Source organism: Balaenoptera borealis (genome assembly GCF_965194805.1).
Source record: "Balaenoptera borealis genome assembly, chromosome: 12".
NCBI lineage: Eukaryota > Metazoa > Chordata > Mammalia > Artiodactyla > Balaenopteridae > Balaenoptera > Balaenoptera borealis.
Genome location: NC_138869.1, coordinates 48,462,314 through 48,489,972, shown reverse-complemented (window position 1 = coordinate 48,489,972; position 27,659 = coordinate 48,462,314). Strand labels below are relative to the sequence as shown.

General features: G+C 42.5%; 2 protein-coding genes across 12 annotated transcripts in view; one reads left to right on the top strand and one right to left on the bottom strand.

The window, feature by feature from the left end:
* Positions 1-15,809, bottom strand: part of MYRIP (myosin VIIA and Rab interacting protein) — a 223,647-nt gene extending 207,838 nt beyond the window's left edge. For all 3 annotated transcript variants that reach the window (XM_082348456.1, XM_082348457.1, XM_082348458.1), the window contains exon 1: positions 15,344-15,809. The gene's annotated coding sequence lies outside the window, so the exon portion shown is untranslated. The remainder of the gene's footprint in view (positions 1-15,343) is intronic.
* Positions 1-27,659, top strand: part of LOC309608508 (uncharacterized protein) — a gene marked incomplete at its 5' end in the record, with an annotated part of 555,765 nt that overhangs the window by 332,531 nt on the left and 195,575 nt on the right. For 6 of the 9 annotated variants that reach the window (XR_014232917.1, XR_014232918.1, XR_014232919.1 and 3 more), the window contains one exon: positions 24,348-24,482. Coding sequence is in view for 2 of the 9 variants with exons in the window: in XM_082348787.1 (XP_082204913.1) it covers positions 15,167-15,292; positions 24,348-24,482 (261 nt within the window). Of the gene's footprint in view, positions 1-15,166; positions 15,293-15,804; positions 16,820-24,347; positions 24,483-27,659 lie in introns of those variants that run through there. The other 3 variants (XM_082348787.1, XM_082348786.1, XR_014232921.1) reach the window with 2 other exon arrangements.

The window sequence follows — 27,659 nt, the reverse complement described above, 5'->3', positions numbered from 1 at the left end:
GGGAGAAAGGTCCAGCCTAGAGATATATGTTTGGGGATCACTGGCATAAATGGTATTTAAAACCATGAAAAAAGACGAGCTCTGCAGGAAGGGGATATAAACAAAAAGGCAAAGAAGAGAAAAGACTCAGCCGCGGGTCACTCCAACATTAAAAGGGCAAGCAAAAAATGAAGAACCAGCTAGAGAGAGGAGAGAGTACTTCCAAGGAGTTAAAAGGAAAATCAAGAGTGTATCCTCCAGGCATGGTAAAGAAAGTGTACCAATGAGGAGGGACTGATTGGCTGAGTCAAATGATGCTAAAAGTCCATGGAGGATGAGGACTGAGAACAGATCCTTGTATTTAGTAGGTGATGGTCAATCTCGACAGTTTCTTGTGAAGTTGATGAAACTTGGCTGGCAACCTGCAAGGGTGGGTTTAACAGAGAATGTGAGGAGCGGATTTGCAGACAGCAAGTCTGGACAACTCTTTTTACTAGTTTTTATATACAGGAAAGTAGAGAAATGAAACCACTGCTAGCAGTGGAAGTGATATGAGGAGGGAGTGTTTTCCAAGAAAGAAGAAATAGCATGTTTATAAGCCAGTTACCTGGTAGAGAGAGGGAAACTGGTGATATTACCTGGTAGAGAGAGGGAATTACCTGGTAGAATTACCTGGTAGAGAGAGGGAATTACCTGGTAGAGAGAGGGAAACTGGTGATACAGAAGACAGAAGGGGGAATTACTAGAGTGATATCCTTGAGTATTCAAGGAAGATGGGCTCCAGTGCCAGGAAGTAGAGGGAATGGCTTTGGATAGAGCATAGAGATTTCATGTTTAGTCACAAACAAAAGGGAGAGTATATGGCAACAGATGCAGGGCAGGTAGGCAGATGGTGGAGCGAGTCCGTGGAAGCTCCCCTCTGATGGTTCAGTTTTCTCAGTGAGAGTGGAAGCGGGGACATCGTGTAAGAGTGAGAATGAAGAGGAGGTGTGGGCGTCTGCGGAGATGGGAGCGAATGTGAAACAATCAGTGAAGAGAATGGGAGAGTGCAGGGACCAGAGAAATATCAGGCACTTTAAGGATCCATCTGACATTCCTGGGCACGTAAGACCCATCAATTGTTTGTGAGCTCTTCTCCGGCCACATTCAGCAGCTCAAATGCAGGCAGGAGGAAGCAGAGATTAGGGTTTAGCCAGTGTGTGGTTCTACCGAGTGCTGCCTGAGAGGAGCAGGTGAACTGAGGGTGCTCAAAGGATTGTCATTGGCTGGAAAAGGCAGAAGGAGAGGACCTCAAGTGTCAGGGGTCACAGACAGGAGGTCAGGAACACCGAGGGACCGTTGGAATTGGAGTAAGAGAGGGAAAGGATTGGAAGATGGAGGTTGGTTATCAGAAAGCATGATACACGAAACACATTATGAAGGGCCAGCCATAACTGGGAATGAAAACATCTATCTATGACTATGGAAGTAAGTGGTAGGGTTGGGTGGAAGTCAGAGAATTGCAACAAAGAAGGTCAAGGAACTCCAGGATGTTAACAAGATCCTCTACCTGGAGCTAAAGTCATCAAGAGCTGAGGGTTAAGTGGTCCTGGAGCCCAGGGCACTGACAAACAGGATAAAGAGCATGATGGGATGAGTGCTGGTCCACCCAAGGCAGAGTCGGGTGGGGTCATGAGTGAGGAGGGGCAGGAGGGATAAGTGATTCAAGTGTCTACTTGACCTGGTCAATGGGGAGCAGAAGGCCAGAGTCAGTATGATCACCCAGTGTGAGGGGCTCCTACTGATGTTCACTGAGTAGGGGTGGACTTACTCCAAGGGATCAGGACACCCAATGGTCCTCACTGAGGAGGCTGAGGATGTCCAAGGAAGCTCAGTATCACTCAAGCCCACAAACATCTGCTGCACCTTATGATGGGGGTGGGTAAAAATTCTGGGTGGGGAGGGTCTTAGTTCAAGGGCTTGACCCCCTACCTGGCCCCTTGTTTGTTCTTCCACTTTATTCCACATTAATAAGGAACCCAGAAGTAGACTGCCTGACCGGTCTTCTCCAATTGCTAAATTCCTATTAATAATAAGATTATTTTATATAAAACCTCAAATAAGTATGCTTGTTATGGTTAAGGAAATAAGAGTTTATCAAAGTACAACTAATGAACAAGAAACTATAAAAATTACCACACATATTTGAAAAAGTTAATGGAAACTCAGTGGAGAGTTTAAAAGACAGAATAGACACAGCAGAGAAAAGAATTAGTGAATTGGTAGACAGGGCTGAAATAAGAAGCCAAATGCAGTCCTGAGAAAGGAAGTAAAACATGGAAGAGAGGTTTAAAACACAAATGATATAGAAGGAAGGTCCCACATATCTGCTCAGAGTTTCAGGAGCAGAGAATAAGGAAAAGCAATATTCAAAGAAATAATGGCTGAGAATTTTCCAGAACACTGATCAGACATCAATTCTCACATTTACAAAGTCCAGTGAATCCTGAGGGGGATGATTAAAAAGAAGCCCATTTCTACATACATTGTAGTGAAACTCAGAATAACAAATACACAGAAAAGAAACTCAAATCAGCCAGAATGAAAAGACAGATTACTACAAAAGAACAATAATCAGATTGTTAGATAAATTCTTTAAATGAAACAATGGAAATTGGAAGACAGTGGAATCATACTGTCAACAAATTGCTTACCATGTGGAAAAAAATAAATAGATGGGGTTTTAAAAAGTCTGACTAAAACACCAGGCAACATTAACATATAAATTGGGTAGAGGAGTGATCAGAGTTAAGTATAAAGTCCTTGAATTGCTCAGGAGGACAGGAATGATTGATTCAGTTTGGATTTTGTTAAGGTAAAAATGTGTGTTAAAATAACCATATAATAAACACAAGAAAATAGAAATGGAGCGTAAGGCTTTTGAATAAGTGGAGGAGGGACATGTAATGTGGGGTAGGAGAGAGAATCTAAATTAATACAAAAAGCAATTAGATAGAGTAAGTATATTAAAAGTGGGACAGTGAAAGAGAAGAAAGTAAAATGATAAAATAAATCCAAATATATTAATAGTAGCACTATAAATGAACATAACTTTCACATTAAAACTTACAGGTTGGAAAAAATAAAGCAAATTTATGCTCTTTACAACAGTTTCACAAGTGGAATAAAAATATACAGAATTGTTGACGGTGAAAGGATAAGAAAATGATAAGATAGGCGAGTCCTAAGCAAAAAAAATTGGTATAGCTCTATCCAAAACAGATCTATTTTTTAACTTTTTTATTTTTATTTTTATTTTTTATTGAAGTATAGTTGATTTACAGTGTTTCAGGTGAACAGCAAAGTGATTCAGATATACACACACACACACACACACACACACACACACACACACACACACATATATATTCTTTTTCAGGTTCTGGTTTATTATACAATATTGAATATAGCTCCCTGGGCTGTACAGTAGATCCTTGTTGTTTATCTGTCTATTTTTTTTTTAATTTTTATTTATTTATTTATGGCTGTGTTGGGTCTTCGTTTCTGTGCGAGGGCTTTCCCTAGTTGTGGCAAGCGGGGGCCACTCTTCATCGCGGTGCGCGGGCCTCTCACTATCATGGCCTCTCTTGTTGCAGAGCACAGGCTCCAGACGCGCAGGCTCAGTAATTGTGGCTCACGGGCCCAGCTGCTCTGCGGCATGTGGGATCTTCCCAGACCAGGGCTCAAACCCGTGTCCCCTGCATTGGCAGGCGGATTCTCAACCACTGCGCCACCAGGGAAGCCCCCCTCTATCTATTTTATATATGGTAGTGTGTATCCATGAATCCCAAATTCCTAATTTATCCCCCCTACAACTATCCCCATTGGTAACCATAAGTTTGCTTTCTATGTCTATGAGTCTATTTCTGTTTTGTAAATAAGTTCATTTGTTTCATTTTTCTAGATTCCACATATAAGTTATATCATGTGATATTTGTCTTTCTCAGACCTAGAAACAAGGGCATTGCTACAGATTAAGAGGGTCGTTTCATAATGACATATGCTTGACTAACCAGGAAAAAATTAAACTAGAATGCATCTAATAACATACAGCTTCAAAATATACAAAGCAAAAACTGAAAGAAGCACAAGATTAAATTGAAAAATTCACCTCTATATATTTCTCCCTCAATAACTGATTAATCAAACTTCAAAAAAATGAGGAAGGAAGATGGAGAATTTGAATAACACAATTAACTAGTTTAAGCTAATGAACATATATGGATCACTGCAAACCAGTAACTTCAAGGAAATATAGAACATTTGTGAAAACTATGTACCAGGCCATAAAACAAGTCTCAACAAATTTCACAGAAATGGAATCATGTAGATCACATTCTCTAATCACTATTAAAATAGAAAATATTTAAAATGGAAAACAATTTTAAATAGAAAAAACATTTAAAATATTTTAAAATAGTAAATAGAAAATTAAAGTAGATATTATTAAAAATATTAAACTAGAATAAAGATAGAATTAAAATAGAAAAATAATTGCTAAAAGGTTGTGGAAATTAAAGAATAAAATAAAAGCTTAAAAATAAGTCATAATGGGCTTCCCTGGTGGCGCAGTGGTTGAGAATCTGCCTGCCAATCAATGCAGGGGACACGGGTTTGAGCCCTGGTCTGGGAGGATCCCACATGCCGCGGAGCAACTGGGCCCGTGAGCCACAATTACTGAGCCTGCGCATCTGGAGCCTGTGCTCCGCAACAAGAGAGGCCGCGATAGTGAGAGGCCCGCGCACCGTGATGAAGAGTGGCCCCCACTTGCCGCCACTGGGGAAAGCCCTCGCACGGAAACGAAGACCTAACACAGCCATAAATAAATAAATAAATAAATAAATAAGTCATAAGTCAAAGAAGAAATCATCATGAAAATGTTAAAAACTCACATGTGAACAATAACAAAACACTACATATCAAAACATGTGGAATACAAATATGGCTAAAGCAACACTTGGAGGGAAATTTATTGCACTAAATGCATATACATGAAAGAAGAAAGGCTGAAATTAAATGAGTAATCATGTAAATTTAAGAGGTGAGAAAAAGAATAAAGCCAAAGAAAGTAGAAGGAATGAAATAATAAGGATGAAAACAGAGATTAAGTAAAATGAAAAAGAATGACACAACCAAGAAGAGAAAGTGAAAAGTTGGTTCTTTGGAAAGTCTAAAAAGAACCTATAACAACTCTGGTGAGATGGACCAAGAGCTAAGGAGGGAAGCGGTGGCCGCCTCTACAGGTTTCCTCATCCCACTGGGGCATAGAAGAGACTTGGGTTTTGTACCCCAGGAGAGCCCCTGCCTTCCCAAGAAGCGTTCTTGACAACACGCGGAGCACATCTCCATGCCTCTCCCCATGCACCGCCACTTGATCTCTCTTCTTCTGGCAGCTCTTCCATCTTTTGAGGGAAACAATTCCAACCATCTCCCAAATTTGCCAGAAATGGTGTATGGTTTCTTTTGTTTCTCATTCTCTTTGTTGCTTTTGGATCATTTATGGAAGAAAAGGGGAAATATCAGCATTCCTTCGGCATCCACCATCAGCACCAGGCTGAGGGAAGGGGAACTGAGGCAGAAAGCAGGGGTGGTGGCAGTGGGAAGAGCAAGCGTAAGGTACCTGGAAGCCGTGGGAGGAAGGATTCAGATCTGGAAGCACAGAGGATGGTTGGGGGATGGTGGGCATTCAAGCACCCGGGCTGCAAGATCTGCAGTCCTGGGAGAGGCACATGACATTCAGTGGACCGTGGAGCTGAAAGACCCACTGGCAGATTTCTAATAGATTTTAATCAAGGATTCCATTAAAACAGCATTTAAAAAATTTTCTTCTAATTAGCCATAAAAGAAAGAGACTAATCTCGAATACTCTGGTTACATGTCATTCTAGTAAATCAAAGTCCCTAATGATCAACAAATTGTTTTTCAAAGAAAGCAAAACAACAAAACCACATTTATATAACACAAACACAAAAACAGAACCTGCCAGATTTTCAGAGGCTGGAGTTGCACAAATAAAGTGAAATGATGATTGAGACAAAGGTTTTCAAGAGGAGGTTACGAAGAGGTTTGGGGCTGGAAGCACTGCATATGCAGACTGGACTATCTTCAGAAAAAAGATAACATAAAGGGGCTTGGGTCATTTTCCTTTTCTCCAGTGATATGCAGGCTTTGAAGCCTAGAAAGTGACCCTGTATACTCTGAGGTAGTTACATTTCATACCAAAAAGGGAGAACCATATAAGATGACAGTTTTCTGAGCCATGAGTCAGTATGGGATTATTTGGGGACTTTGGCAAATAGCCACACTAGATCCTGAGGCCATGGGCACCTCTGTCCTGTAGGCACCCCCCTTCCTCTCTCTCATGTCTTGTGTTCTTTTCCGAAGTGTCTGCTCGGAGAGATTAAACTGTCAGCCCACAGAATGGATTTGTGCATCCCAGCTGCAGATCACATATCTGTCACATCAGTGGCATTACACTGTAAATCATAGCCACAAAAGGACTTTCCACAGAATGGTTTTCTTTCCCCAGCTGATGATATATAAATGTACACCAAAAAATTTAACTTACAATTACCTAGGAAAGGTAATGGGGGCAAATAACACATGGTTGAATACAACGCTGAAAGCAGTTTTCAAACAGCATTTAGGCAGTTTCATAAAGCTCTTCTTACTCTCTTTACACAAATGCAGAATTGATTCTCAGAGTAAGTCTGCACTGAATGAGGTTTCTCTCAGTAACGAATCCAGCCCATCCCCAAACAAGTCCGTCTTTGAGCCTTTTCCCCAATAACCTTCTGGTGGCTTCATGCTGTTCTGGTCTTACCATCACTAGCAATTGATCACATAAGGTCATTCGCAAGATGGTGTTAATGGTACATTATTACCTTGGACTTATACCAACCAAGGTCTTCTAAATTGTAAAAGAGGAGATGATAAAAAGGAACAATTGTCTAAGGGTAGAACCCTGCCCTGGGTGGGGAGGTGCAGAGCTGGGTAGAGGTGCTTTTCTGGTTGTCATGTGCTAACCCCGTCTTGTAGGCTGCCCTGAATAAAGGCACTATAAAATCGCTCACCTTTTACTTAAACTCTTACCAGTTCTCCTAAGCCAAGTAAATATTTATGTGATGTTTATGATTTATACACTTAATCATTGATATGATGCAAGATTTGAAATGAAAAGGTAAAAAACCCCTGAGCTTTCTAAACGAACTTAAGGATATTTATATATACAAAAACACACATATATACTTTTCACTTTAACACCTTTGTTCCTCCTTCCCTAGTATTATTGTTTCCTTAAAGTGACAGATACTATGATATACACTGCTAGGGATGTTTGAGTATAACCACTTTGGGAGAAATTTGGCACCAGATGGTCAAGTTGTAAGTTTATGTAAAATATGACCCTTCAAAATTCTACTTCTGGGCATACATCCTCAAGAATTTCTTTTGCATGTGCATAAATACATTTCAAAGATGTTTACTGCATACATCTATGTAATAGCCACAGAAGAAATACATAAAAAATCTACAGTCCACCATGGAGTTAACAGATTAATAAAATATGGTATTTTCATATGATAGAGTAATATTTAACAGTTAAAAATATGAACATAATCTATATAAACAATCTGATAGTTCTCTCAAAAGCACTGAGTGATAATGCAAGTTTCTTTCACAGAAAGTAAAAGAGAAAAAACCCTTATGGAAAATTCTTTAGTGAAGTGGGCTATGAATAAACATGAAGGTATATTCTGTCCTACTATAAAAGAAAAGCAAAGTAAAAAGTAAGATTCTTTTTTTTCCCTTTGCCTATGAAATTGACAATGTTGATGAATAATTATGTTTATCACTAGCAAGGCATGGGGATCTGGTACACTCATACACTACCAATAGCAATATAAATTTATAGACTTTCCTGGAGGGTTATTTGGCAATATGTATCCAAAATTTAAATAAAAGTAAGTAAATTTTGACAAAGTAATTCATCCTAAGAAAATAAAAATGTGTGCAAAGATGAAGTTACAATAAAAAGTATAAAGTGCTTAATGTTTTAAAAGAATGATTTTGTTGAATAGATTATGGTATACAAATGAAATAGATTATTAGGAGGATAAAAATAATGACACAGAATAATAATCATTGACAATAATGCTGCTTACATGTTGTTGAGTGGAAAAAAAAGATCTTATTTGTGTTTAAAAGAATTATATTCATCTGGTCCTTATTATTCAAGGATATCTGGTACCAGAGAAGAGTCGTTTAAAGTAAATCCACTTAAAATGGGGACCAAAAATTCACACTAAATAATGGGAAATGAAAGCATTTGATTAGGACTATATTTGAAGAAAAAGAAACAAGAAAATACATTTTATTTTCTATTTTACCAAATTTTGATAACAGTATTTTTCATGGGAAGTGATATTTAGGATAGATCCTAAAATTCATGTTGAAGCCTAAAGGGTCAAGAATAGCCAAGACGATTTTGAAGAACAAGGCTAGGAAGGGAGGATTTATTACAAAGCTTTAATAACTAAATGAAAGTGATATTAGCTCAGGAATCACAAAAAGATTAATAGAACAGAAAAGAGTTAAGAAACAGATCCAAAAATATAACCAAAATTGGTATATGACAGAGATGGCAACAAAATAAATGAGAAAATAAATACTCATCAATGATAATGGGGTAATGGTTTTCAATATGGAAAACATTAGATCCCTGCCTCACACAGTACAGAAATATAAATTTCAGATGAGTTTCAAGATCTAAAAGTTTTATCTCATAAAAAATGGCAATGCATAGAAAGGAAAACTTGAAAATAAAAATATATTTTAAAAGATCTCTAAGGGAAATGCAAAGTAAAAGCAGTGAAATACATTCCACGCTTATCAGATTAATTAAAATTAAAACAACTGATTAATGTCAGACACAGCCAAAGATATTGGGATACAAAGAACTCCAAGACAGTGCTAGTGGGAGTGTTAAGTGGTACAACAGCTTCAGAGGGCCATTTGCAAAACCTAGCAGAGTCGAAGTAACATAGAGATGCTTTTTTTGTTTTTTTTTTAACATCTTTATTGGAGTATAATTGCTTTACAATGCTGTGTTAGTTTCTGCTTTATAACAAAGTGAATCAACTATACATATATATATATATCCCCATATCTCCTCCCTCTTGTGTCTCCCTGCCACCCTCCCTATCCCATCCCTCTAGGTAGTCACAAAGCACTGAGCTGATCTCCCTGTACTAGGTGGCTGCTTCCCACTAGCTATCGATGTTACATTTGGAAATGTATATATGTCCATGCCACTCTCTCACTTTGTCCCAGCTTACCCTTCCCCCTCCCCGTGTCCTCAAGTCCATTCTCTACATCTGCATCTTTATTCCTGTCCTGCCCCTAGGTTCTTCAGAACCGTTTTTTTTTTGTTTTTTGTTTTTTTTTTTAGATTCCGTATATATGTGTTAGAATACGGTATTTTTTTTCTCTTTCTGACTTACTTCACTCTGTATGACAGACTCTAGGTCCATCCACCTCACTACAAATAACTCAATTTCGTTTCTTTTTATGGCTGAGTAATATTCCATTGTATATATGTGCCACATCTTCTTTTTCCATTCATCTGTCGAGGGACACTTAGGTTGCTTCCATGTCCTGGCTACTGTAAATAGTGCTGCAATGAACATTGTGGTACATGACTTTTTTGAATTATGATTTTCTCAGAGTATATGCCCAGTAGTGGGATTGCTGGGTCATATGGTAGTTCTATTTTTAGTTTTTTAAGGAACCTCCATATTGTTCTCCATAGTGGCTGTATCAATTTACATTCCCACCAACAGTGCAAGAGGGTTCCCTTTTCTCCACACCCTCTCCAGCATTTGTTGTTTGTGGATTTTTTGATGATGGCCATTCTGACTGGTGTGAGGTGATACCTCATTGTAGTTTTGATTTGCATTTCTCTAATGATTAGTGATGTTGAGCATTCTTTCATGTGTTTGTTGGCAGTCTGTATATCTTCTTTGGAGAAATGTCTATTTAGGTCTTCTGCCCATTTTTGGATTGGGTTGTTTGTTTTTTAGATATCAAATAGCCAAAGCAATCTTGAGATAGAAAAACGGAGCTGGAGGAATCAGGCTCCCTGACTTCAGACTATACTACAAAGCTACTATACTACAGACTATACTACAAATCAAGACAGTATGGTACTGGCACAAAAACAGAAATATAGATCAATGGAACAGGATAGAAAGCCCAGAGATAAACCCACGCACATATGGTCACCTTATCTTTGATAAAGGAGGCAAGAATATACAATGGAGAAAAGACAGCCTCTTCAATAAGTGGTGCTGGGAAAACTGGACAGCTACATGTGAAAGAATGAAATTAGAACACTCCCTAACACCATACACAAAAATAAACTCAAAATGGATTAAAGACCTAAATGTAAGGCCAGACACTGTAAAACTCTTAGAGGAAAACATAGGCGGAACAGTCTATGACATAAATCACAGCAAGATCCTTTTTGACCCACCTCCTAGAGAAATGGAAATAATAACAAAAATAAACAAATGGGACCTAATGAAACTTAAAAGCTTTTGCACAGCAAAGGAAACCATAAACAAGACGAAAAGATAACCCTCAGAATGGGAGAAAATATTTGCAAATGAAGCAACTGACAAATGATTAACTTCCAAAATTTACAAACATGAGATGTTGATGCAAGTCCTACTACCCAGTTACTCAACTTCTGGGGATATATACCTTAGACACACTCTTATACATTTCTACAAGATCCTATCAAGGATATTCCTTGCAATATTTTTGTAATAGCAAAAGGTAAAAACGTCATTTTGACCTTCAGTGGGGAATTAACTCTGGAATATTAAACAAACAAAGACTACAGTAATATGAATCAACTAGATCTACCATTATCAACATATGTCAAAAACCAATGTTGCGTGAAAAAAGCAAATCACAAAAATCAATGGCAAGCCTCCATTTACATAATAATTTTTATAATGTATCTGTTTATTGTTTTAATTTTTTACATGTCATCTTATTAAAAGGTGTATACCATTAGCCCTCTATGCATTTCCCCCTTCCACCCTTCAATATTCCAGGTAAACATAAAGTTCTTCTGAGAGCATCTTTTTTTTTTTTATTGAAGTATAGTTGATTTACAATGTTGTATTCATTTCAGATGTACAACAGAGTGATTCTGTTATACATACATATATATATTCTTTTTCAGATTCTTTTCCATTATAGGTTATTACAAGATATTGAATATAGTTCCCTGTGTTATACAGTAGTAGATCCTTGTTGTTTATCTATTTTATATATAGTAGTGTGTATCTGTTGATCCCAAATTCCTAATTTATCTCCCCCTGTGCCCACTTTCCCCTTTGGTAACCATAAGTTTGTTTTCTATGTCTGTGACTCTATTTCCATTTACATAAAATTTTAAACACAAAATGAGACTACACATTCTGATGGGCACACACTCAGCCCCAAAGTTATAGGCTGCATGGACTCAACCCCAGATTCTCATCCTTCACTGTCTGGATTTCCCTCTTGCTCAGCAGAGAATTTTCTATTTATGGCAATCACAGATTTCGACTCAAGTAGCTACTACATGTACTGTGCTATACTAGGTGTCAGGGAGGACAAAAGAATTACGCAAGACTCCTCGCACCCTGCAGAGGGTACAACTCAGCTAGGGAAGCCATCTGAGAGACTGGCTCTCAATCCTCACTCTGGCTCACATAGTGTGTAAACTTAGAGTGCTTAATTGTCAAGGCCCAGTTCCTTCATCTATAAGATGGGAAAGTCACTCTCCTCCTGTTTAGAACATTAAATGAATATATATATATATAGCGTCCAGCATATGCAAGCACTCAACACTCTCAGCAATCAAAGGCATGGCAGCCATCACACGAATACAAACTTCTAAACGTCTCAGACACACTGACAGTTAAAAGGTGATGGACGGGAGAAGGGCACTGGATGGGTCCGCTTAGCCCTCTCCACAGCTGGATACAACACTCCCACCCCTGGTGGTTTCCCCTGTGACTTGGCCCCCTCCCTGTGGAACACAAGGCGTTTCTTCTAGCAGCAGTTTGGCTACACCCAGGCCTATTTATTCTTCCAAGTTCACCATGAACAGTGCTCTGTGAAGAGAGCTACCTGCCTCAGGAAAGAGAATTCCTTCTCTCACACCTTTGGAAGGATTCTGGGGTAAAATGAGACCAAAATGATCATAACACACCTAAGCTAGCTTTCCGGTTAACCCCTTTAGAATCCCAAGGACATACCACAGCTCCATATCATTAAAGAGAAGGCAATAGTGTCTCAGCTCCATTCACCTCCAACATATACCTGCCTCTAACCCGCAAGCCACCCTCCTCAAAAGCTGGGATAGGGTTCTATCCATGGACTTAGTAGCAGGCACCAGAGGGGAAGCCTGCCTCCCAGACACTGGAAAAACCACAGTGTTTGGAAATCCCTTCTGGAGATACTGAGCTGTTGAATTTCATTCCTGGGACTCCTTCCCGAGGACTTGGGCATTTCAGTTACCCAGCCAATGTGGCGCCACCATGTGGCAACAGCACAAACAGCTCATAATTCGCTCAGCCTTAAAATTCTGTGATTCTCTACCAATTTTTAACTTTGAGGAATTCAAAATACTTCTATTTTTATATGTCAAATGAAGAATTCACCCATGTCTTTTCTTCATTCATATTTTATTATCACACTATTTCAGATTTGCATTATTCAAATACACTCTATGAATAGACCAGCCTCCAATGTCAGCACTGTTATACCTGGGGTTGGGCTTGTTACATCACGCAAGAACTGATGATCAGATTGTCGGCGGACAACCAGATCAGACTCCACCCAGATCTTAAGACCAAATTCTTCCTTCTAGCTTTCTGGACTGGCTTAGGTATAACTACCTTTGGTTTGCATATATAAAAAAGTGAAAAATATCAAGCAGTTTCATTTTAGCTTTGAAACTAAAATGATAAATAATAATAGTAACAAAAAATAAAACTCACCTGACAAAACTAAACAGCATGTTGGTTACCCTCAGGGGAGGGGGGGGGTGATAGTGCCTGTAGTGGGTAATTGGGAGGCTGGGAATATTCAAGGTCTTAATCTGGGCACTTGTTACACAGGTGTGTTCAGTTTGTGAAAATCCATTGAGGGCACACTTCAGATCTGTGCAGTTTTCTGGGATGATGTTATAACTCAAAGGTCTGACCAGTCAGTCAACCCTCCTTAACTTGCCTTTGAGACAAACGCAATAATAACCAGGAAGGCAAAAAGAGGGGCATGCCTAGTTCTTCTCTACAAGGTATTTCAGTCTGTGTATCAATTGCTCTAAGGGCCATGGCCACAGATGAGCTCTCCTTCTGTCTCTCTAGACAGGGAGGAAGGAGACAGCACACAATCGATACCACTGTTAGCTTAATTGCTGAAGGTGGTTAACAGTTTACTTTCTCAGATCCTGGAGCAGACGGTTCCCCCTTCTCCTCCACACACAAAACCTAGACCACAGAGAGAACCTGCCACAAAGAGATACACACCATCTCCACAGAGACAAGCCCCCCCACACACAGACACACTGCCCCACCACCAGACACAACCCCCAACTCCACAGAGACAGCCCCCAGCCCCATAAAGGCAGCTAGCTTTCAGCCCACAAAGACAAACCACAGATGTGGTGGCTGGGGTGGGGGTAATTAGGAGAGATGGGGCTGCCCATGGGCAGGCAAGGAACATCAACAGGAAGATGGAAAATAATATTTTCAAAGTCTTACCAAACTAAATTTGTTTGGAAAAGGGATTTTTAGACCTGAGAATACAGTCCCAAAGTTGCTGTGAAAATATATTTAAATCACCCCCATTTCCACCCACAGCTCAGGTCCCATCCTCTTGGACCATCGTCCTCTACTTTCACATCTATCACGTACCCTGAACCCCAACTGCCTTCGGAAGACTAAAAGCAGGGATTATTCCATTTTATAGATTTTAAAAGTTGAGACTCAAAGATGTTTGTCAGACATCACAAAACTATCTAAGTGGTCATCTCATCCCTGAGTTGGGGCGAGGGAGGCTGAGTTGGAGGGGCAGGGTGATAACGCCAAAAGAGGAGGGGTGACCCTCTCCCCAGCCCAAAACTCTGAGAACCGCCCACAGCCCCACAGGAGCTGCCTCGACAGATCTGGAGTAAATGAGTCTGGCGACATTCACACACATTCTGGGACTGGATTCCACCTTCCCCTGGGAAAGTGGGAAACCTCCAGGTCAAGGGGTCGGGAGTGGAGCGGGCAGAAATAAAGCCAGACTTAAGGCATTTTCTAAGATCAGATAGGAGCCAAGCCCAGAGCTTACTGCTTCTCTTAGGAAGTCCCTGGGCCCAAGCTAGTGTGTGCAGTCCGAGTCTCTCGGATACTTACTTATCCTCGGGGACAGGGCTTATTTGGGAGAAGGAAACGGAACAGGACTGATCTAAGAGCAGGCACCTAGCAAACTCCCCTACCCTGCGGAGACATAAGTAAATTAAATGACGGGGAATGGAACGGATGCTGCAAATGTTGCAGGTCCCCGGGTTGCCAGTGAGGAACCGCTCCGCTCCGCGCTCCCCGAAGATACCCCGCGGCTACATCCCAACCTCTGAAGGGTACCTTAGAATCGGCTCCCGACCTCACCAAAAAGCAGCGGAGTTGGAGGGGAGGGAGTAGGAAGGAGGAGACCGGGATGAAGCTGAAGTGAGCACCTCACACCCCGCAACAGCCGCTCCGCCCCAGTCAGTCCTAGAACCCGGCCAGAAGCTATCGACTCCGGTTCTTAGTCCGCGCACCGGCCGTGACCTTGAACGAGTCCCTGATTAGTCCCATTTTACAGAAATTAAGAGTGGGAAAGAATCAAGTCCGTCGCGCTGGGCTGCCGCGGGCGCTTACCTGATGGTTTAAGGCGCCCCGCCGGCGCGCCAGGAGCGTAGTGGGTGCGTGGTGAACCGCAGCCCAAGATCTACGCGGCCAGTGGAATCGCAAACCGCGAAGGAAACGCAGAGCTGAGCTCGGACCCCGGCAGCGGAAGAAAGAGGCGGTTCCGATTCTGCGACGACCCCCTAGCAAGTTCGATGCCCCCCCAAGCCCCTCCGCAGAGGCGGACTGGCAGTGCCCCGGGGCCCTGGCTCAGGACGCGCACGGGGTGTACGGGGACGCGAGAGACACCTCCATACACCCACCCCCGAAGTTGCGGCAACGTAAGGGGGAGAGTGGCGCAAAGCTGCCGGAGGGGAGGGGACGGTACTCACACGGGGTGGCCGGGCTGGAGCAGGTCCGTGACCGGGGTCATCGATGGCGGCACGGGTCATCGATGGCGGCCGCTCTCAGGCCACCGCGCCTCGGGAAGCCTGGGGCACCTGCCGCAAAGCGCCGCGTGGATTAGGAAGCTGCAAGCAGCAAGGCAGGGGCACGGGGCGGTCGGCGCGCCAGATCTGAGCTGCAGCGCTGCGGGGGCTCGGCCGCCAGAACCGCAGCCGCAGCGGGAGCCCAGAGCGGGCGCGGGAGGCGGGAGCGCGACAGCGGCAGCGGCTGCGAGGGAGGCGCCCGCGCCGCAGGCAGCCAGGGCCAGCGTGGACGCAGCCCCTGCCGACACCTGCCGGCCCGGGCGACGACCAATCAGAGGCGCCCGGAGCGGGGGCGAGTGCCGGGCACCCGGTGGGAGAGGGACGCGCGCTCGCGCCCGTGCTGGGGCCGGGGGCGCCTGCCCGGCGGGCTTTTCAGGCCCTCCCCCCCGCGCGCAGGCGGCCGGCGCGGGAGGGGCGGGGCGCGGCGCGGCAGGGGGCGGGGCTGGGGCTGAGCGCGCCAGGGACTGAGACCCGCGCCCGGCGCTCGGCTCTACCTTGAGGCGCAGTGCGGTGTCGAGGCTCCGGCCCCGGGGTAGCCAGATGAGCCCTCAAGTCATTACCAGCTTTGAAGTAAGGGTTTTTCTTCCCTGCACCTGCGCCCCGGGCGCCCGGACCCTCCCTGACAGCCGAATGCCTGGTAACCCGAATCCGGGGCCGGCCTGGCTTCCGGAGTGTGGGCGCCCTCCCTCCTCAGCCTCACCGAAGCCGGCGTGTCTCCAAAGACAGCTATTCCTCACTTCATAGTGCCTGGGTATTTAAAGTCACCGTGGTGACCCATCCCCTGGTTTGGGTTTCTTTCGTTCTCTCCTGAATTTACTGCGCTAGCGACACTCCTTCGTTCAACACACATTGACTGGTTTCGCTCTTGGCTCAGAGAGCTGGATCTCCCAGGCTACTGCTCTCCCAAATGTCCCAAAGCCCCCGTCGCTGCCGCACCGCAGGACTAGTGAGCCCGCGCTGTCACAGGGACGCCCAAAGATTGCTGCCAGTGAGGACCGCATTCGGGCTCTTGCCTGGAGTTCCGGGTCCCGGAAGAAGGACTGGGAGTTGAAAGGTTCCCCTTCAGGCCAGGGCTTCATTGCGCGTTTGCATCCGTCAGGGCACAGGGCCCAGAATCTTTCTAAAACGCACTGCCTCAGCCCTAGCAACTCGGCTGTGGAAGCACATTATCAATTTTCGCTGCAGGACGGAAGTCGCGCCATCGGAATACAGCTACGTGGGTGATTCCTAAAACCCTGGGAACCCTCTCTCAGGACCATGGATTGAGGCTGTTCTCTCCGTGTAAATTTGCGCAGTAGAAATGGACGGCTCATTTGCTGATCTGTCGGCAGCAGCCAAAAAAGAAAAAACAAAAAAACATTTAAGAAGGTAACTTGGAAGGTAAAGGAGTTGATTTCTCTAAAGATCTGGTTTTCTCTCAAGGCGATTTTATTATCCACAAATTGGCTAAAGTGGAAGAAAGTTTGTGTTTTGTTTCTATTTTATTTACATTCAATTTTAACTTTATTTGTCTGTGCTTGATTAACATTGGCAGTGGTACGAAAATTTAAAAGCGCAAATGAATACACGGTTAGCAAGTCTCCCTGCCACCCTTGTCTCCCAGCCTCTCAATTTCTCTTCTGGAGGCAACCATTGCTTTTCACCTTCTTGCGTACCCTCCTAGAGAGAATCTACAACCAAATGTATTTCTCTAATGTTCTTATTTTTACCTTTTGTTATACAAAATGGTAGGTCTAACTTCAGGCACAGATGGATTCAGGGGCTCTCTAGTGACATCAGAAGTATCAATAGAACTGGAATCTCAGCCCCCACCTTGTCTTTCTTCCTCCCTCCCCCTTCCCTCCTCTCTCCCTCCTCCTCTCCTCTCTGCTTTCCTCTGTGGGCTTCATTGTTAAGCTGACTTACTCCATGGTGGCCCCTCCAGCTTCAGGCTTGTCTTCTCAGTGGTTAGGATCCAAGAATGAGGCAGTCTTTTCTTTCCCAGAATGCACATTAAATTGCCCAAGAAGACTCATTTGCCCTCTTTCAGTCATCCTTTACCCCGTGAGCAGTCTGAGACCTGGGTATTCTGATTGTTTGCAAGGTCAGTGAGATGGACACAGTGGTGGAAGTAAGTTCGCCCAAATGTTTGCAGTCAGTTCATGACTGGTCATTGCTAAGCCACATGTAAATGCTCGTGTTCATTCATGTCCAGACACTGTGAAGACCTTTGCTTTTGCAGCTGGATCCCAGGCCATCAGGGTGAAGTTTGGCATGTAGAATGTGAAAGGATTACTCTCCACATGTGACCTGCCAGTGGCTGCATCATGACAAAAATGGGGACGGGGTTCAAAGGTTATTTGACATCATACAGGTGTTTGCAAAACTGACCTAATATATAAATTTACCTCTTTACAGACTCAGAATTAAGGTCCTAACATCTTCCCTAAGTTATAAACATTTTAAAAGAAAGACAAATAAATACAGAATAGTTCAATGATTTGGGCAAGGTCACAAATAAAACAGGAAGAAAGTACAGATGGAAATCCAGAGACATTATGAGTGAGAAAGAGCCCCAGCTCCCTATTTGTCATCCTTTAGGTCAGAAACAGGCTTTAGTTCTTCACCGGAGCTATTATTCATTTTTTTTAACATTCCCCATGAAAGGTTTGGCATTTGAAGATGATTTGGGTAACAATGAGCTGACAACAAGATGACCTAAAATGCTCCCTCCATGATTACTCCATCCTGAGCTGTCATCCAGCAAAATTTTACTGAGTTCCAGCAATATCTACCCCTTCTTTGGCCCCTCATGACTCACAGGCTGTGCTTGCTTTTCCATTTTCTGCGTGATCCTGACCACTGTAAGAGTTTTAATGGATCCTTCCTTTATCAAGAAGAGCTCATTGACTTTTGTGCACCAAGGAAATGTATTGTGTCTTCTTTTATTTTATTTAAATTATTTATTTAGGCTGTGCTGGGTCTTAGTTGCGGCATCTTTAAAGATGCGGGATCTTTAGTTGAGGCATTCGAACTCTTAGTTGCAGCATGCATGCAGGATCTAGTTCCCTGACCAGGGATTGAACCCAGGCCCCCTGCATTGGGAACACAGACTCCTACCAACTGGACCACCAGGGAAGTCCTTTGTGTTTTCTTTTAAAATGTGACTCAGACAGTTCGTTTCTTAGCCATAAGACTGATGAATTTATACTGGCAGGAAAAGGACATGTCTCAGGAGGATTCTGGGTAGAATTAAAAGAGCATTAATCACAAGACGGGTGCCAGTCTGACCTTACCATTTCCTATCTGTGTGACCTTGGGCAAATTACTTAACTTTGTTGAATCCCAGATTCCCTACATGTAAAGTATGGTGTAATCCTCCTCATTGCCCTTAATTGTTATTAATTGATACAAGATTGTTATTAATTGATACAATGCATGTGAAATTGCTTTGCACATAATGAGATTTAATATATGTTAGTTATCTAAAAATTACAATTTTTAACCTGGAAAAAATGGACTTATAAGGGAAATTTCTATGCCATTTTGTGGCATTCTCTGGCATAGAAGTGGTGAGACCTTCACCCACTACTTCCCTATCAGCTGAAACATGATATCTGATTTTAAAAAAAAGGTATCTCTCCCTCTTCCGTGCCACTTAGCACTTCTTATGTAATATTTGGGTACATCTCCAGTCTTCCCAGCTAGACTGGAAATGTGTTGAAATTGGGACCACATCACATCTTTGTTTCCTATGGGCACCTGGAACATTATCTTGATAAATTGTAGACATCCAATAATTATGTGTTAAATGAAAAGTAAATGGGTAAAAGGAAAAATTGGACCTCATCAAAATTTTAAAAAACATTTGTTCTGTGAAAGACCCTATTAAGAGGATGAAAGGGGCTTCCCTGGTGGCACAGTGATTGAAAATCTGCCTGCCAATGCAGGGGACACAGGTTCGAGCCCTGGTCTGGAGGGATTCCACATGCCGCGGAGCAACTAGGCCCGTGAGCCACAACTACTGAGCCTGCGCGTCTGGAGCCTGTGCTCCTCAACAAGAGAGGCCCGTGCACCGCGATGAAGAGTGGCCCCCGCTCGCCGCAACTAGAGAAAGCCCTCGCACAGAAACAAAGACCCAACACACCCAAAAATAAATAAATAAATTAATTAAATAATTTAAAAAGAATTACTATATTCTTTAAAAAAAAAAAAAGGATGGAAAGACAAGTGATATATTGGGGAATATATTTTCAAATAACATCCAACAAAGGACTTGTATCTAGAATATATAAAGAACTCTCAACATTCAACAGTATAAACCCCCAAACAATCCAATTAGAAAATGAACAAAAGATGTCAAGAGATATTTCACCAAAGAGTATGTACAGCTGGCAAATAAGCACAGGAAAAGAAGCTCAACATTATTAGCCATTAGGAAAATGTAAATTAGAACTATAATGAGATATCACTACATACCTATCAGAACGGGTAAGATAAAAAACACCAAATGCTGGGGAAAAGACAGAGAAACAGTATCACTTATGCATTGCTGGTGGGAATGTAAGACGGTGCAACCACCCTGGAAAATAGTTTGGCTGGTTTTTCTTTAAACTAAAATCAGACCTACCATACAACCCAGCAATTCCACTTCGGGCATTTATCCTAGAGAAATGAAAACTTACATTCACACAAAAACTTGTACAAACCAAGCCACACACAGCCCCACCATGAGACAGCAAAAGGGGAGAGGACCACGACGCACATCTAGTTTGCTTGTTGAATGAGGACAAGATGGACCTCACTGGATTAAGTAAACACTCATGTCTTTGGACAACTCAAGACGGGGGAAAACTTCAAAATGGAAATCCTGGATTTTCTGCTCTTCAGCAGTGATGAATTAGAAAAATAAAAGACATGTGACCAAATGTGTATCTCAAATTATGAAACAGATCATACTGGACTAAATAGAAATAGAAATGCAGAGAAAAGAATTTATTGTTTCTAATACGCACAGTATTTTTCTATTTTTTAGAACTATTTCCATTTTTTTAAACAATATTTTATTATACAGCTATTTGTTTCCTACAAAATAACGGCTTTTAAAAAGCTTTGCTGCTTTCTGCAATAAAGTGGATTCTATCTTGGGAGGACAATGTAGATGTAATAATAGAAAATTTGTCATTCCACTGACTAGGGCATCTAATAAGGGATCCTGATGCTGCTGAGAGATGATGGTAATAACGGTATTATTTTATAGGCATATGGGTGACTACTGACTTACGGAGTCTTGATTTGTGACTCTCACCTGTTAGGATTTTTCTTACTATAAATCAGGTCCCTACAGTAAAACCCAGGCTTGGTAATAACCTCTATAGCCAAATCAGATACACTGCTTCTCTGAATCCCAAACCAGTTCAAATCCTTGGCAGCCAACTCAGACTGCAGCTGTGCTAAGGATTAATAAAATTAGCAGTAATACCCAGAAACTTAGGGCCCTGTGTGTGAGTGTGCATCTCCTTCACAACAATCCTCAAACCCTGGGGGTTGGTTTAATTGTCTTGATCTTATTCACTGAGGCTTAGCAATAACATTGCTATTTACATGGCAAAGTCAGGCATCACCAAAGAAAAGGAAATAGATGAGGCTGCCCTTTTTCCCTCTGCCTGATCCTCCCTACCCTGCTCTGCATTTTCGTTATTCCATAGCATTTGTCACCCTTTAACACACTGTTAACTTTCTTATTCTGTTTCCTATTTATTGTTTGTCTTTCCCCACTGGAACATAAGCTATGGGAGGGCAGAGTTCTTTGTTTTGTTCACAGATATCTCCAAGTGCCTTGGACAGAGCCTAGCACAAAGGAAGTGCTGGATGAATATGTATTGAATGAATGAAGATGCCAGAGAAAATTTACACCACCATTTACAATTCAAAGATGTTCAGAGGCTTTCGTGTGTGCTGAATATTCATACTGATATTTTTTAATCAGGTGACCTGAATTTTCATGTATTTTCAAGTTCCTTCAAGAAGTGAAGAATCTCTGTGCTATTTGCAATGATATTACCAGTTCATTGAGGATATTTCTCCGCTCAGCAATCCCCCCCCTCCACCAGCACCACCACCTTTAAGAAAGAGCCAAGAGGCTTCTGGCTCCAGGAGACAGAAAAGTGGATTTTACACGGAACATAAAAATCTAAGGGTGAGGGAAAGGAGGATATAATGTAGGGGAAGTTTCTACTCTGCAGGAAGAGAGGGAAAAAAGAAGAAGGAGCACTCTCTCTTCCAGGAGAGGAAGAGAATAATTTGGAAGGAATGTGAGTACCCTGGAAAGACACTACTTGGTTCTCCCAAGGATCCAGGACTATATCTTTTCTTGGTCCTTTCAGAAATGTGGAAGGGTGGTGAGAAAATGGAAACGAAAGAGCATTTGAAGTGGACCCTGAATGCAGAAAGGGCTAGTAGAGTTGAGCCCCTGAGAGACTGAATACACAAATGGACAACAGCCAGACCATATACGGCAGCAGGACTCTGACCCAAGACCTCTCCAGCAACCAGCCCAGGAAGACAGACCACAACTTCTGCAGCAATCAGCGCTCAGTGGACTTGGCCAGTGGCTACCAGCTTCCTTATTTTTTTTGTCCCTGTTTCCAATTAAGACTAAGTAGAGAATGCCAAATATGCTCCCAAACCAATCACATAGGCTGCTCTGCTCCTAGTTAACCCACCTCCAGCTTCCCCCTGCCGACGGCCTCCAATCAGAGCACGAGTGAAGGCTTCCCTTTTTTTCATTATAAAGCTTTCCTAGTCCCCTGCTTGCCTTTGAGTTTCTGCCAAACACAAACTCTAAATAAAAAGCTTCTGTTTGTTTTTATTTGGTGGTCTTCATTTATTTCCATAGTTTTCCTAAAGGTCCCACCAAGACATTCCGCATTGCTCACGACTGCAGACCCCAGCCTTCAACCGGGCTCGATACCCACAGGAGCCACATGTGGCTTGTCAAGTTCTCACCAACACTGCAAGTCAGCCCTGGGTCTGGACTCCACCCTCTCTGTGTTGAATTCCTCAGCTATTTGTTCTCAGTTTTGTTATTGGTCCCCATTTGTTTGGCATCCTTGGGGGAATCAGGTCATTCTTTTCCAATCCACTTTGCTCTCTGTTTTGCGTTGTGTCGTCTAAAAGTGTTTGTCATATGAAGGAGAATCACAGGGGAGAACACAGGCATAAGGACCTATAAGCTTAAACTTGTGGTCCTCACTAAACCAGAGTCCAATTAAACAAATTTTGCCAAGTTACCAATAAAATTAGGTGCGGTTCTCTTTCTATACATTGTTTGTTCTGAGAGCTTGGCTTTTATCCCAAGAGGATGTTTTCTTTGGTTTTCCACCTGCCTGGAGGTGCCAGTTGTCAGACCTGCGATCAGAGGCAGCCAACCATCAGGCTGGGAGTCCAAGATACAAAGTGCATATGCATCACTTTGGATTCACTGTTGCCTGCTCTCGAGGGATCATCTAAGTCTCAGTCCTCTCCCCCTCCTCCAAGAGAAGCTCCTCCTTTCTACCTGAACTCTTGTTACAATCATAATTCTTGTACCTATTGCTCTAAATAGCGTAACTTCATCAGTGATGATTTGGATCTTCAGTAGCCACTCTGGGAACATTTGGCTTGAACAAAATTGTTCATTTGAGAAGCATCTTAGAAAATAAAGGGACTAAGATTTCTCAGTTTTAATGGGCAGCATTTTTTCATGCAGAGGCCTCCAAATGAAATTCTGATCGAATAATTGCCTCACTGAAAGATTCTTTGACCAAAGTTAAATAGCAACCTGACAAACTTAAGCAACAACAAACTAGACTGGTTTCCTGAATAAATTCTCCCTCTTTGTCCTTCAGTTGCCTCCCTATATCCAGCTCTCCCACTTTCCCCCTTTTTTTTAAAATAAATTTATTTATTTATTTTTGGCTGCGTTGGGTCTTCATTGCTGCGCACGGGCTTTCAGGGGCTATTCTTCCTTGTGGTGCGCGTGCTTTTCATTGCGGATTGCAGTGTCTTCTCTTGTTGTGGAGTACAGGCTCTAGGCACGCGGGCTTCAGTAGTTGTGTCTCATGGGCTCTAGAGTGCAGGCTCAGTAGTTGTGGCACACAATCTTAGTTGCTCCGCAGCATGTGCGATCTTCCCGGACCAGGGATCGAACCCATGTACCCTGCATTGGCAGGTGGATTCTTAACCACTGCGCCACGAGGGAAGTCCCCCACTTCCCCCTTATCCTTCTGATCTCTCTCCTTCTACACTTCTGTCAACTCCTCCCTCTTCGTTCCCTTGTCCAGATCTCCTACCTTTTCCTACTAACTCTCCTAAAACCCCGTATACCGATTGTTTCTAAAAATCCATCCCTCCCATGAGTCAGGTACGTCTTGGGCCTGAGCTGAATTAACAGTTATAATTCAGAATTTCTCTAACCCAGACAAGGCCAGCTACTATTTGGAGAATTTAGACTTCCTTTGGATATGTATGTCTCAGGGTTACTTGAATTACGTTAACTTGTACACACGTTGGTTAAAATCTCAGATGCTCAATCCTGGATGGCAAAAACTGATTGAACTAACACAGAAAGGGATCTACAGAGTCCCTCTTTTTACAATAAACCCAGTGGTCAAAAGAGGCCTCCCAATTAGGGCAAAAAGCCATACCCAAAAGATTCTCAGTAAAATTTGCTTAGATAATTCAATCATGCACGCAGAGAAAAGAGGAAACTATAGGTGATTACAGCCATACAATCCACTCCCTCAGGGATACATCAGTTATCCCTCTATGATCTGGTAACTGGAAGACCCATGCTTTTAGGAGTTTCACCTCTGATATTCTACCCTGCTGCATGCAGCGATGGCAAAAAATTGCAAGGGACTCATGTACTCAATCTTATCATCAACAGGTTAAAGCTGCCTTCCCGCAACATCTTCCTACACAGCCTCAGCCTCCTCATGATCTGAAACCAGGAGATTTCATGTGTTGGAAGGGACATTGGAGAAAAACTACTCTTGAACTTCATTGGAAGGGACTTCATCAGGTACTGTAACAACAAATACAGCAGTGAAACTCCAGGGAGTCAGTCCTTGGGTCCATGTTTCACGACTGAAGAAACAATTCAGAATTCCACACAGCTGGTAGGCTGTTCCAGTAAAGGACCTCAAATTTAGGATTCTCAGAATTCCTCTACTCATAGCCAACCTTTGGAAGTAAACAGTTGTCCTGGGACCTTTGGAATATGCAGATGACAGGATAGTAGACAGCTTCTGCCCAAGACATGGGACTAAAACCCCTGACTTATTCCCATTTTGTTATTCATCTACTTGCTTATAACCATTCTTCTTCTCATTTTCTATAAACCTCTGGTTACTGTCCATCCGTCCTCACCCCTTTTCTCTTCTCTTTCCTCTTTATTACAATTGTTAGATTAAAGCACACTTTCTAACATCCACACAGTAGCCACTAATCTGAACCTTACTGATCCAGGAATACTTCATCCATCACCATGATCATCACGATAAAAAACTCTGGACAATTCCAGTCTTATCAAGCAAGATCACAGGGAATTATGGCCAATGGCATTTGCATCTACACAGACAAATGAACTTAAATAAGTCAACATGCAAATTTGGTAGTGTCCTCTCTCCCAGAAAAAGAACCAATTATTACAACTGGTTCTACATTTGCATTCAACAACCTTTATGGGATGATGAGCCAATTACTTGCCACCTGGAAGAGATTAATAAGAGATCCAAATATGTAACTTGGCTACTGAAGGCCTTTCTTCTGACCTCCCGCTGTCAACAACTCTTTTTCTCCTGGATTTCCATGTGCCCCCTACTGGATACTATTTCCCTTGCAACCAGGATGCCTGGTCTTGTTTTCCTCAGGCTAATACCTCAAGCACTTTACTAATAGTATTCCAAGACTTGTCTGTATAGGAAGACCCTAATTCTATATATCACCAACTTAGAAAATTCCAACGCAGATGCAAGTTCCCAAATGAGCCTACCCTTGATGATTCAAGCACTCCAACTGGGGAAATTACTAATTGTTTATGTGAACAATCAGAGCAGTGTTCCCAGTGGTGTGAATCATTCAAGTAGAAAGTACTCTAAGAAGCTTATTAACTTTGGCAGAAGTTATTAGCACTACCATCTCCATCCTAGATGAAATACAGACCAATCTTAACTCATCGGCACAAGTAGTGATGAACAATTGCATTGCTCTAGATTTCTCGTTGGCTAGTCAGGGAGGTGTCTGTGCCATTGCTAACACTTCTTGCTCTACTTAGATTAATGAAACAGGCAAAGTCGAACAGGCAATACATTGCCTTCTGGAGAAAACTACTTGGCTTTTTAAAGTTGTTCCTCATAGCCCATGGAATTTGTTCACTTGGCCTAAGTTGAGCAATTGGGTTCCTGGTTCTAAAGCATCTTATCTTATAGGGACTGTTAATTATTCTTGTTTTTGTCAGAGATCATGATACTGGCCCCTTGGATTTTGTCCAGAATCATAAATCCCCCTGCACAGCTGCTCTCTTGCCAGCTAATCACCATGATGCTACAACAACAAAAAGCTCAAGATGATCTTGCAATACAGTTGACCATGAAGACAACTGAACAATTGCCAAACAGTGATGATCTGGATCTGTAGCCTTTCCTGAATTGGTCTGAATATCATGCAAGTGAAAGGATGACCGAAAGGGGGACTGAGAGACTGAATATACAAATGGACAATGGCCAGCACAATATATAGGGCAGTAGAATATTGACTCTGAACCTCTGCAGCAGCCAGTTCAGGGAGTGAAAACACAACCTCTACAGCAATTGGCCTAGAACAATGAGCACTTTGTTAATAATTGCCAACTTTTCGCCCCAGCTTCCAACTGAGGACCAACCAAAGAAAGCCAAACATGCTTTCCAAACCAGCCTCGTAAGATGCCCCACTTCTAGTTAGCCTGCAGCCAGATTTCCTATGCCAACAAAACCTTCAGTCAGCACATACCTAAAGCCTTCCTTTTTCCTTTTAGTATAAAGCTTTTCTACACTCCTGCCTGCCTTGACTCTACCAAACACTAGTAATGGTGGCTTCTCATTTGCATGGTCTCCATTTATTTCCACAACCCATCTGGAATTCTAGAAGGAGACAGACTCACTTGGATCCCATCTGGCAACACAGAGCAGCTGCTGCCAAATAGGAATGGAATTGTGGCAGATTTAAAGTGAGAAAGAACAGGAGATGGCACTGTGATACTCCCTTGGCTCCTATTCAGCAAGGAAGGAATTCGTAAATCTCTATATACTCCCTGTGAAAGAACGTGGAAGGTACTAGGAGTTGAGAACCAGCAAGCTTGTAGGGGCCACTGTTGTGGGGGGACTGGGCAATACTGCTGCAGGGGATGTGAGGTGGTTTGCCATGGGAACTGATGCAGAATTTGTCTGAAATTCAGAGGCTCTGTGACGACATTAAGAGCCAAAGGGGGGGTCAGGTCATCAATGGAAAGACCCCCAAATCCTCACCATGCCAAGAACACTGTATTAGTTGCTGTGTAACAAACCAATTCAAAACTTAGCAACTTAAAACAGTAAGCATTTATTTAGCTTATCATTCTATGGGTTGGCTGGGTGGTTCCTTGAATTGGGCTGGCTTGACTTTTATTGCTAGACCCATTCAAGAAGTAGGTTGACTGATGGCTGAATGATCTAGGATGGGCTCACTCACTGAGGTCATCTAACAATTCCTTTTAGTGATTTTCTGTGCTTTTCCTTCACTACTTTTGTTCTCTCTCCACCATTCTGAAAATAAGCCATAGTTGCAATTTCAAGGCATTTACAAAAACATTTTTGAATATTTATCAGTTAATCAGCAAGCACAGTGATGCTCCTAGTAATAATTTACCTGGCAGTCTCCTTCTAACATGAATTTTCAACTTCTTTCCATGTATGACCTTAAAACTCAAACACACTACAGACTCTACAGTATTTTTTAAGATGAGCATGTGCAGGAGATAGGGGCTGTCCACACTGACGTTTCAGTTATTTGAAGCTCTCTTATTTCTTTGCCATATGAAAAATGAGAATGTAGCATTATTCCCACGTGATGGCCATCACATCTTTTGACTTAAATCACTGATGATGAGCTCTTCCATATGCTTATCTGGGAACTGTGTATATCATACAGGAAGTCCTGCAATTCAGTGAACCAAGCTCAATTA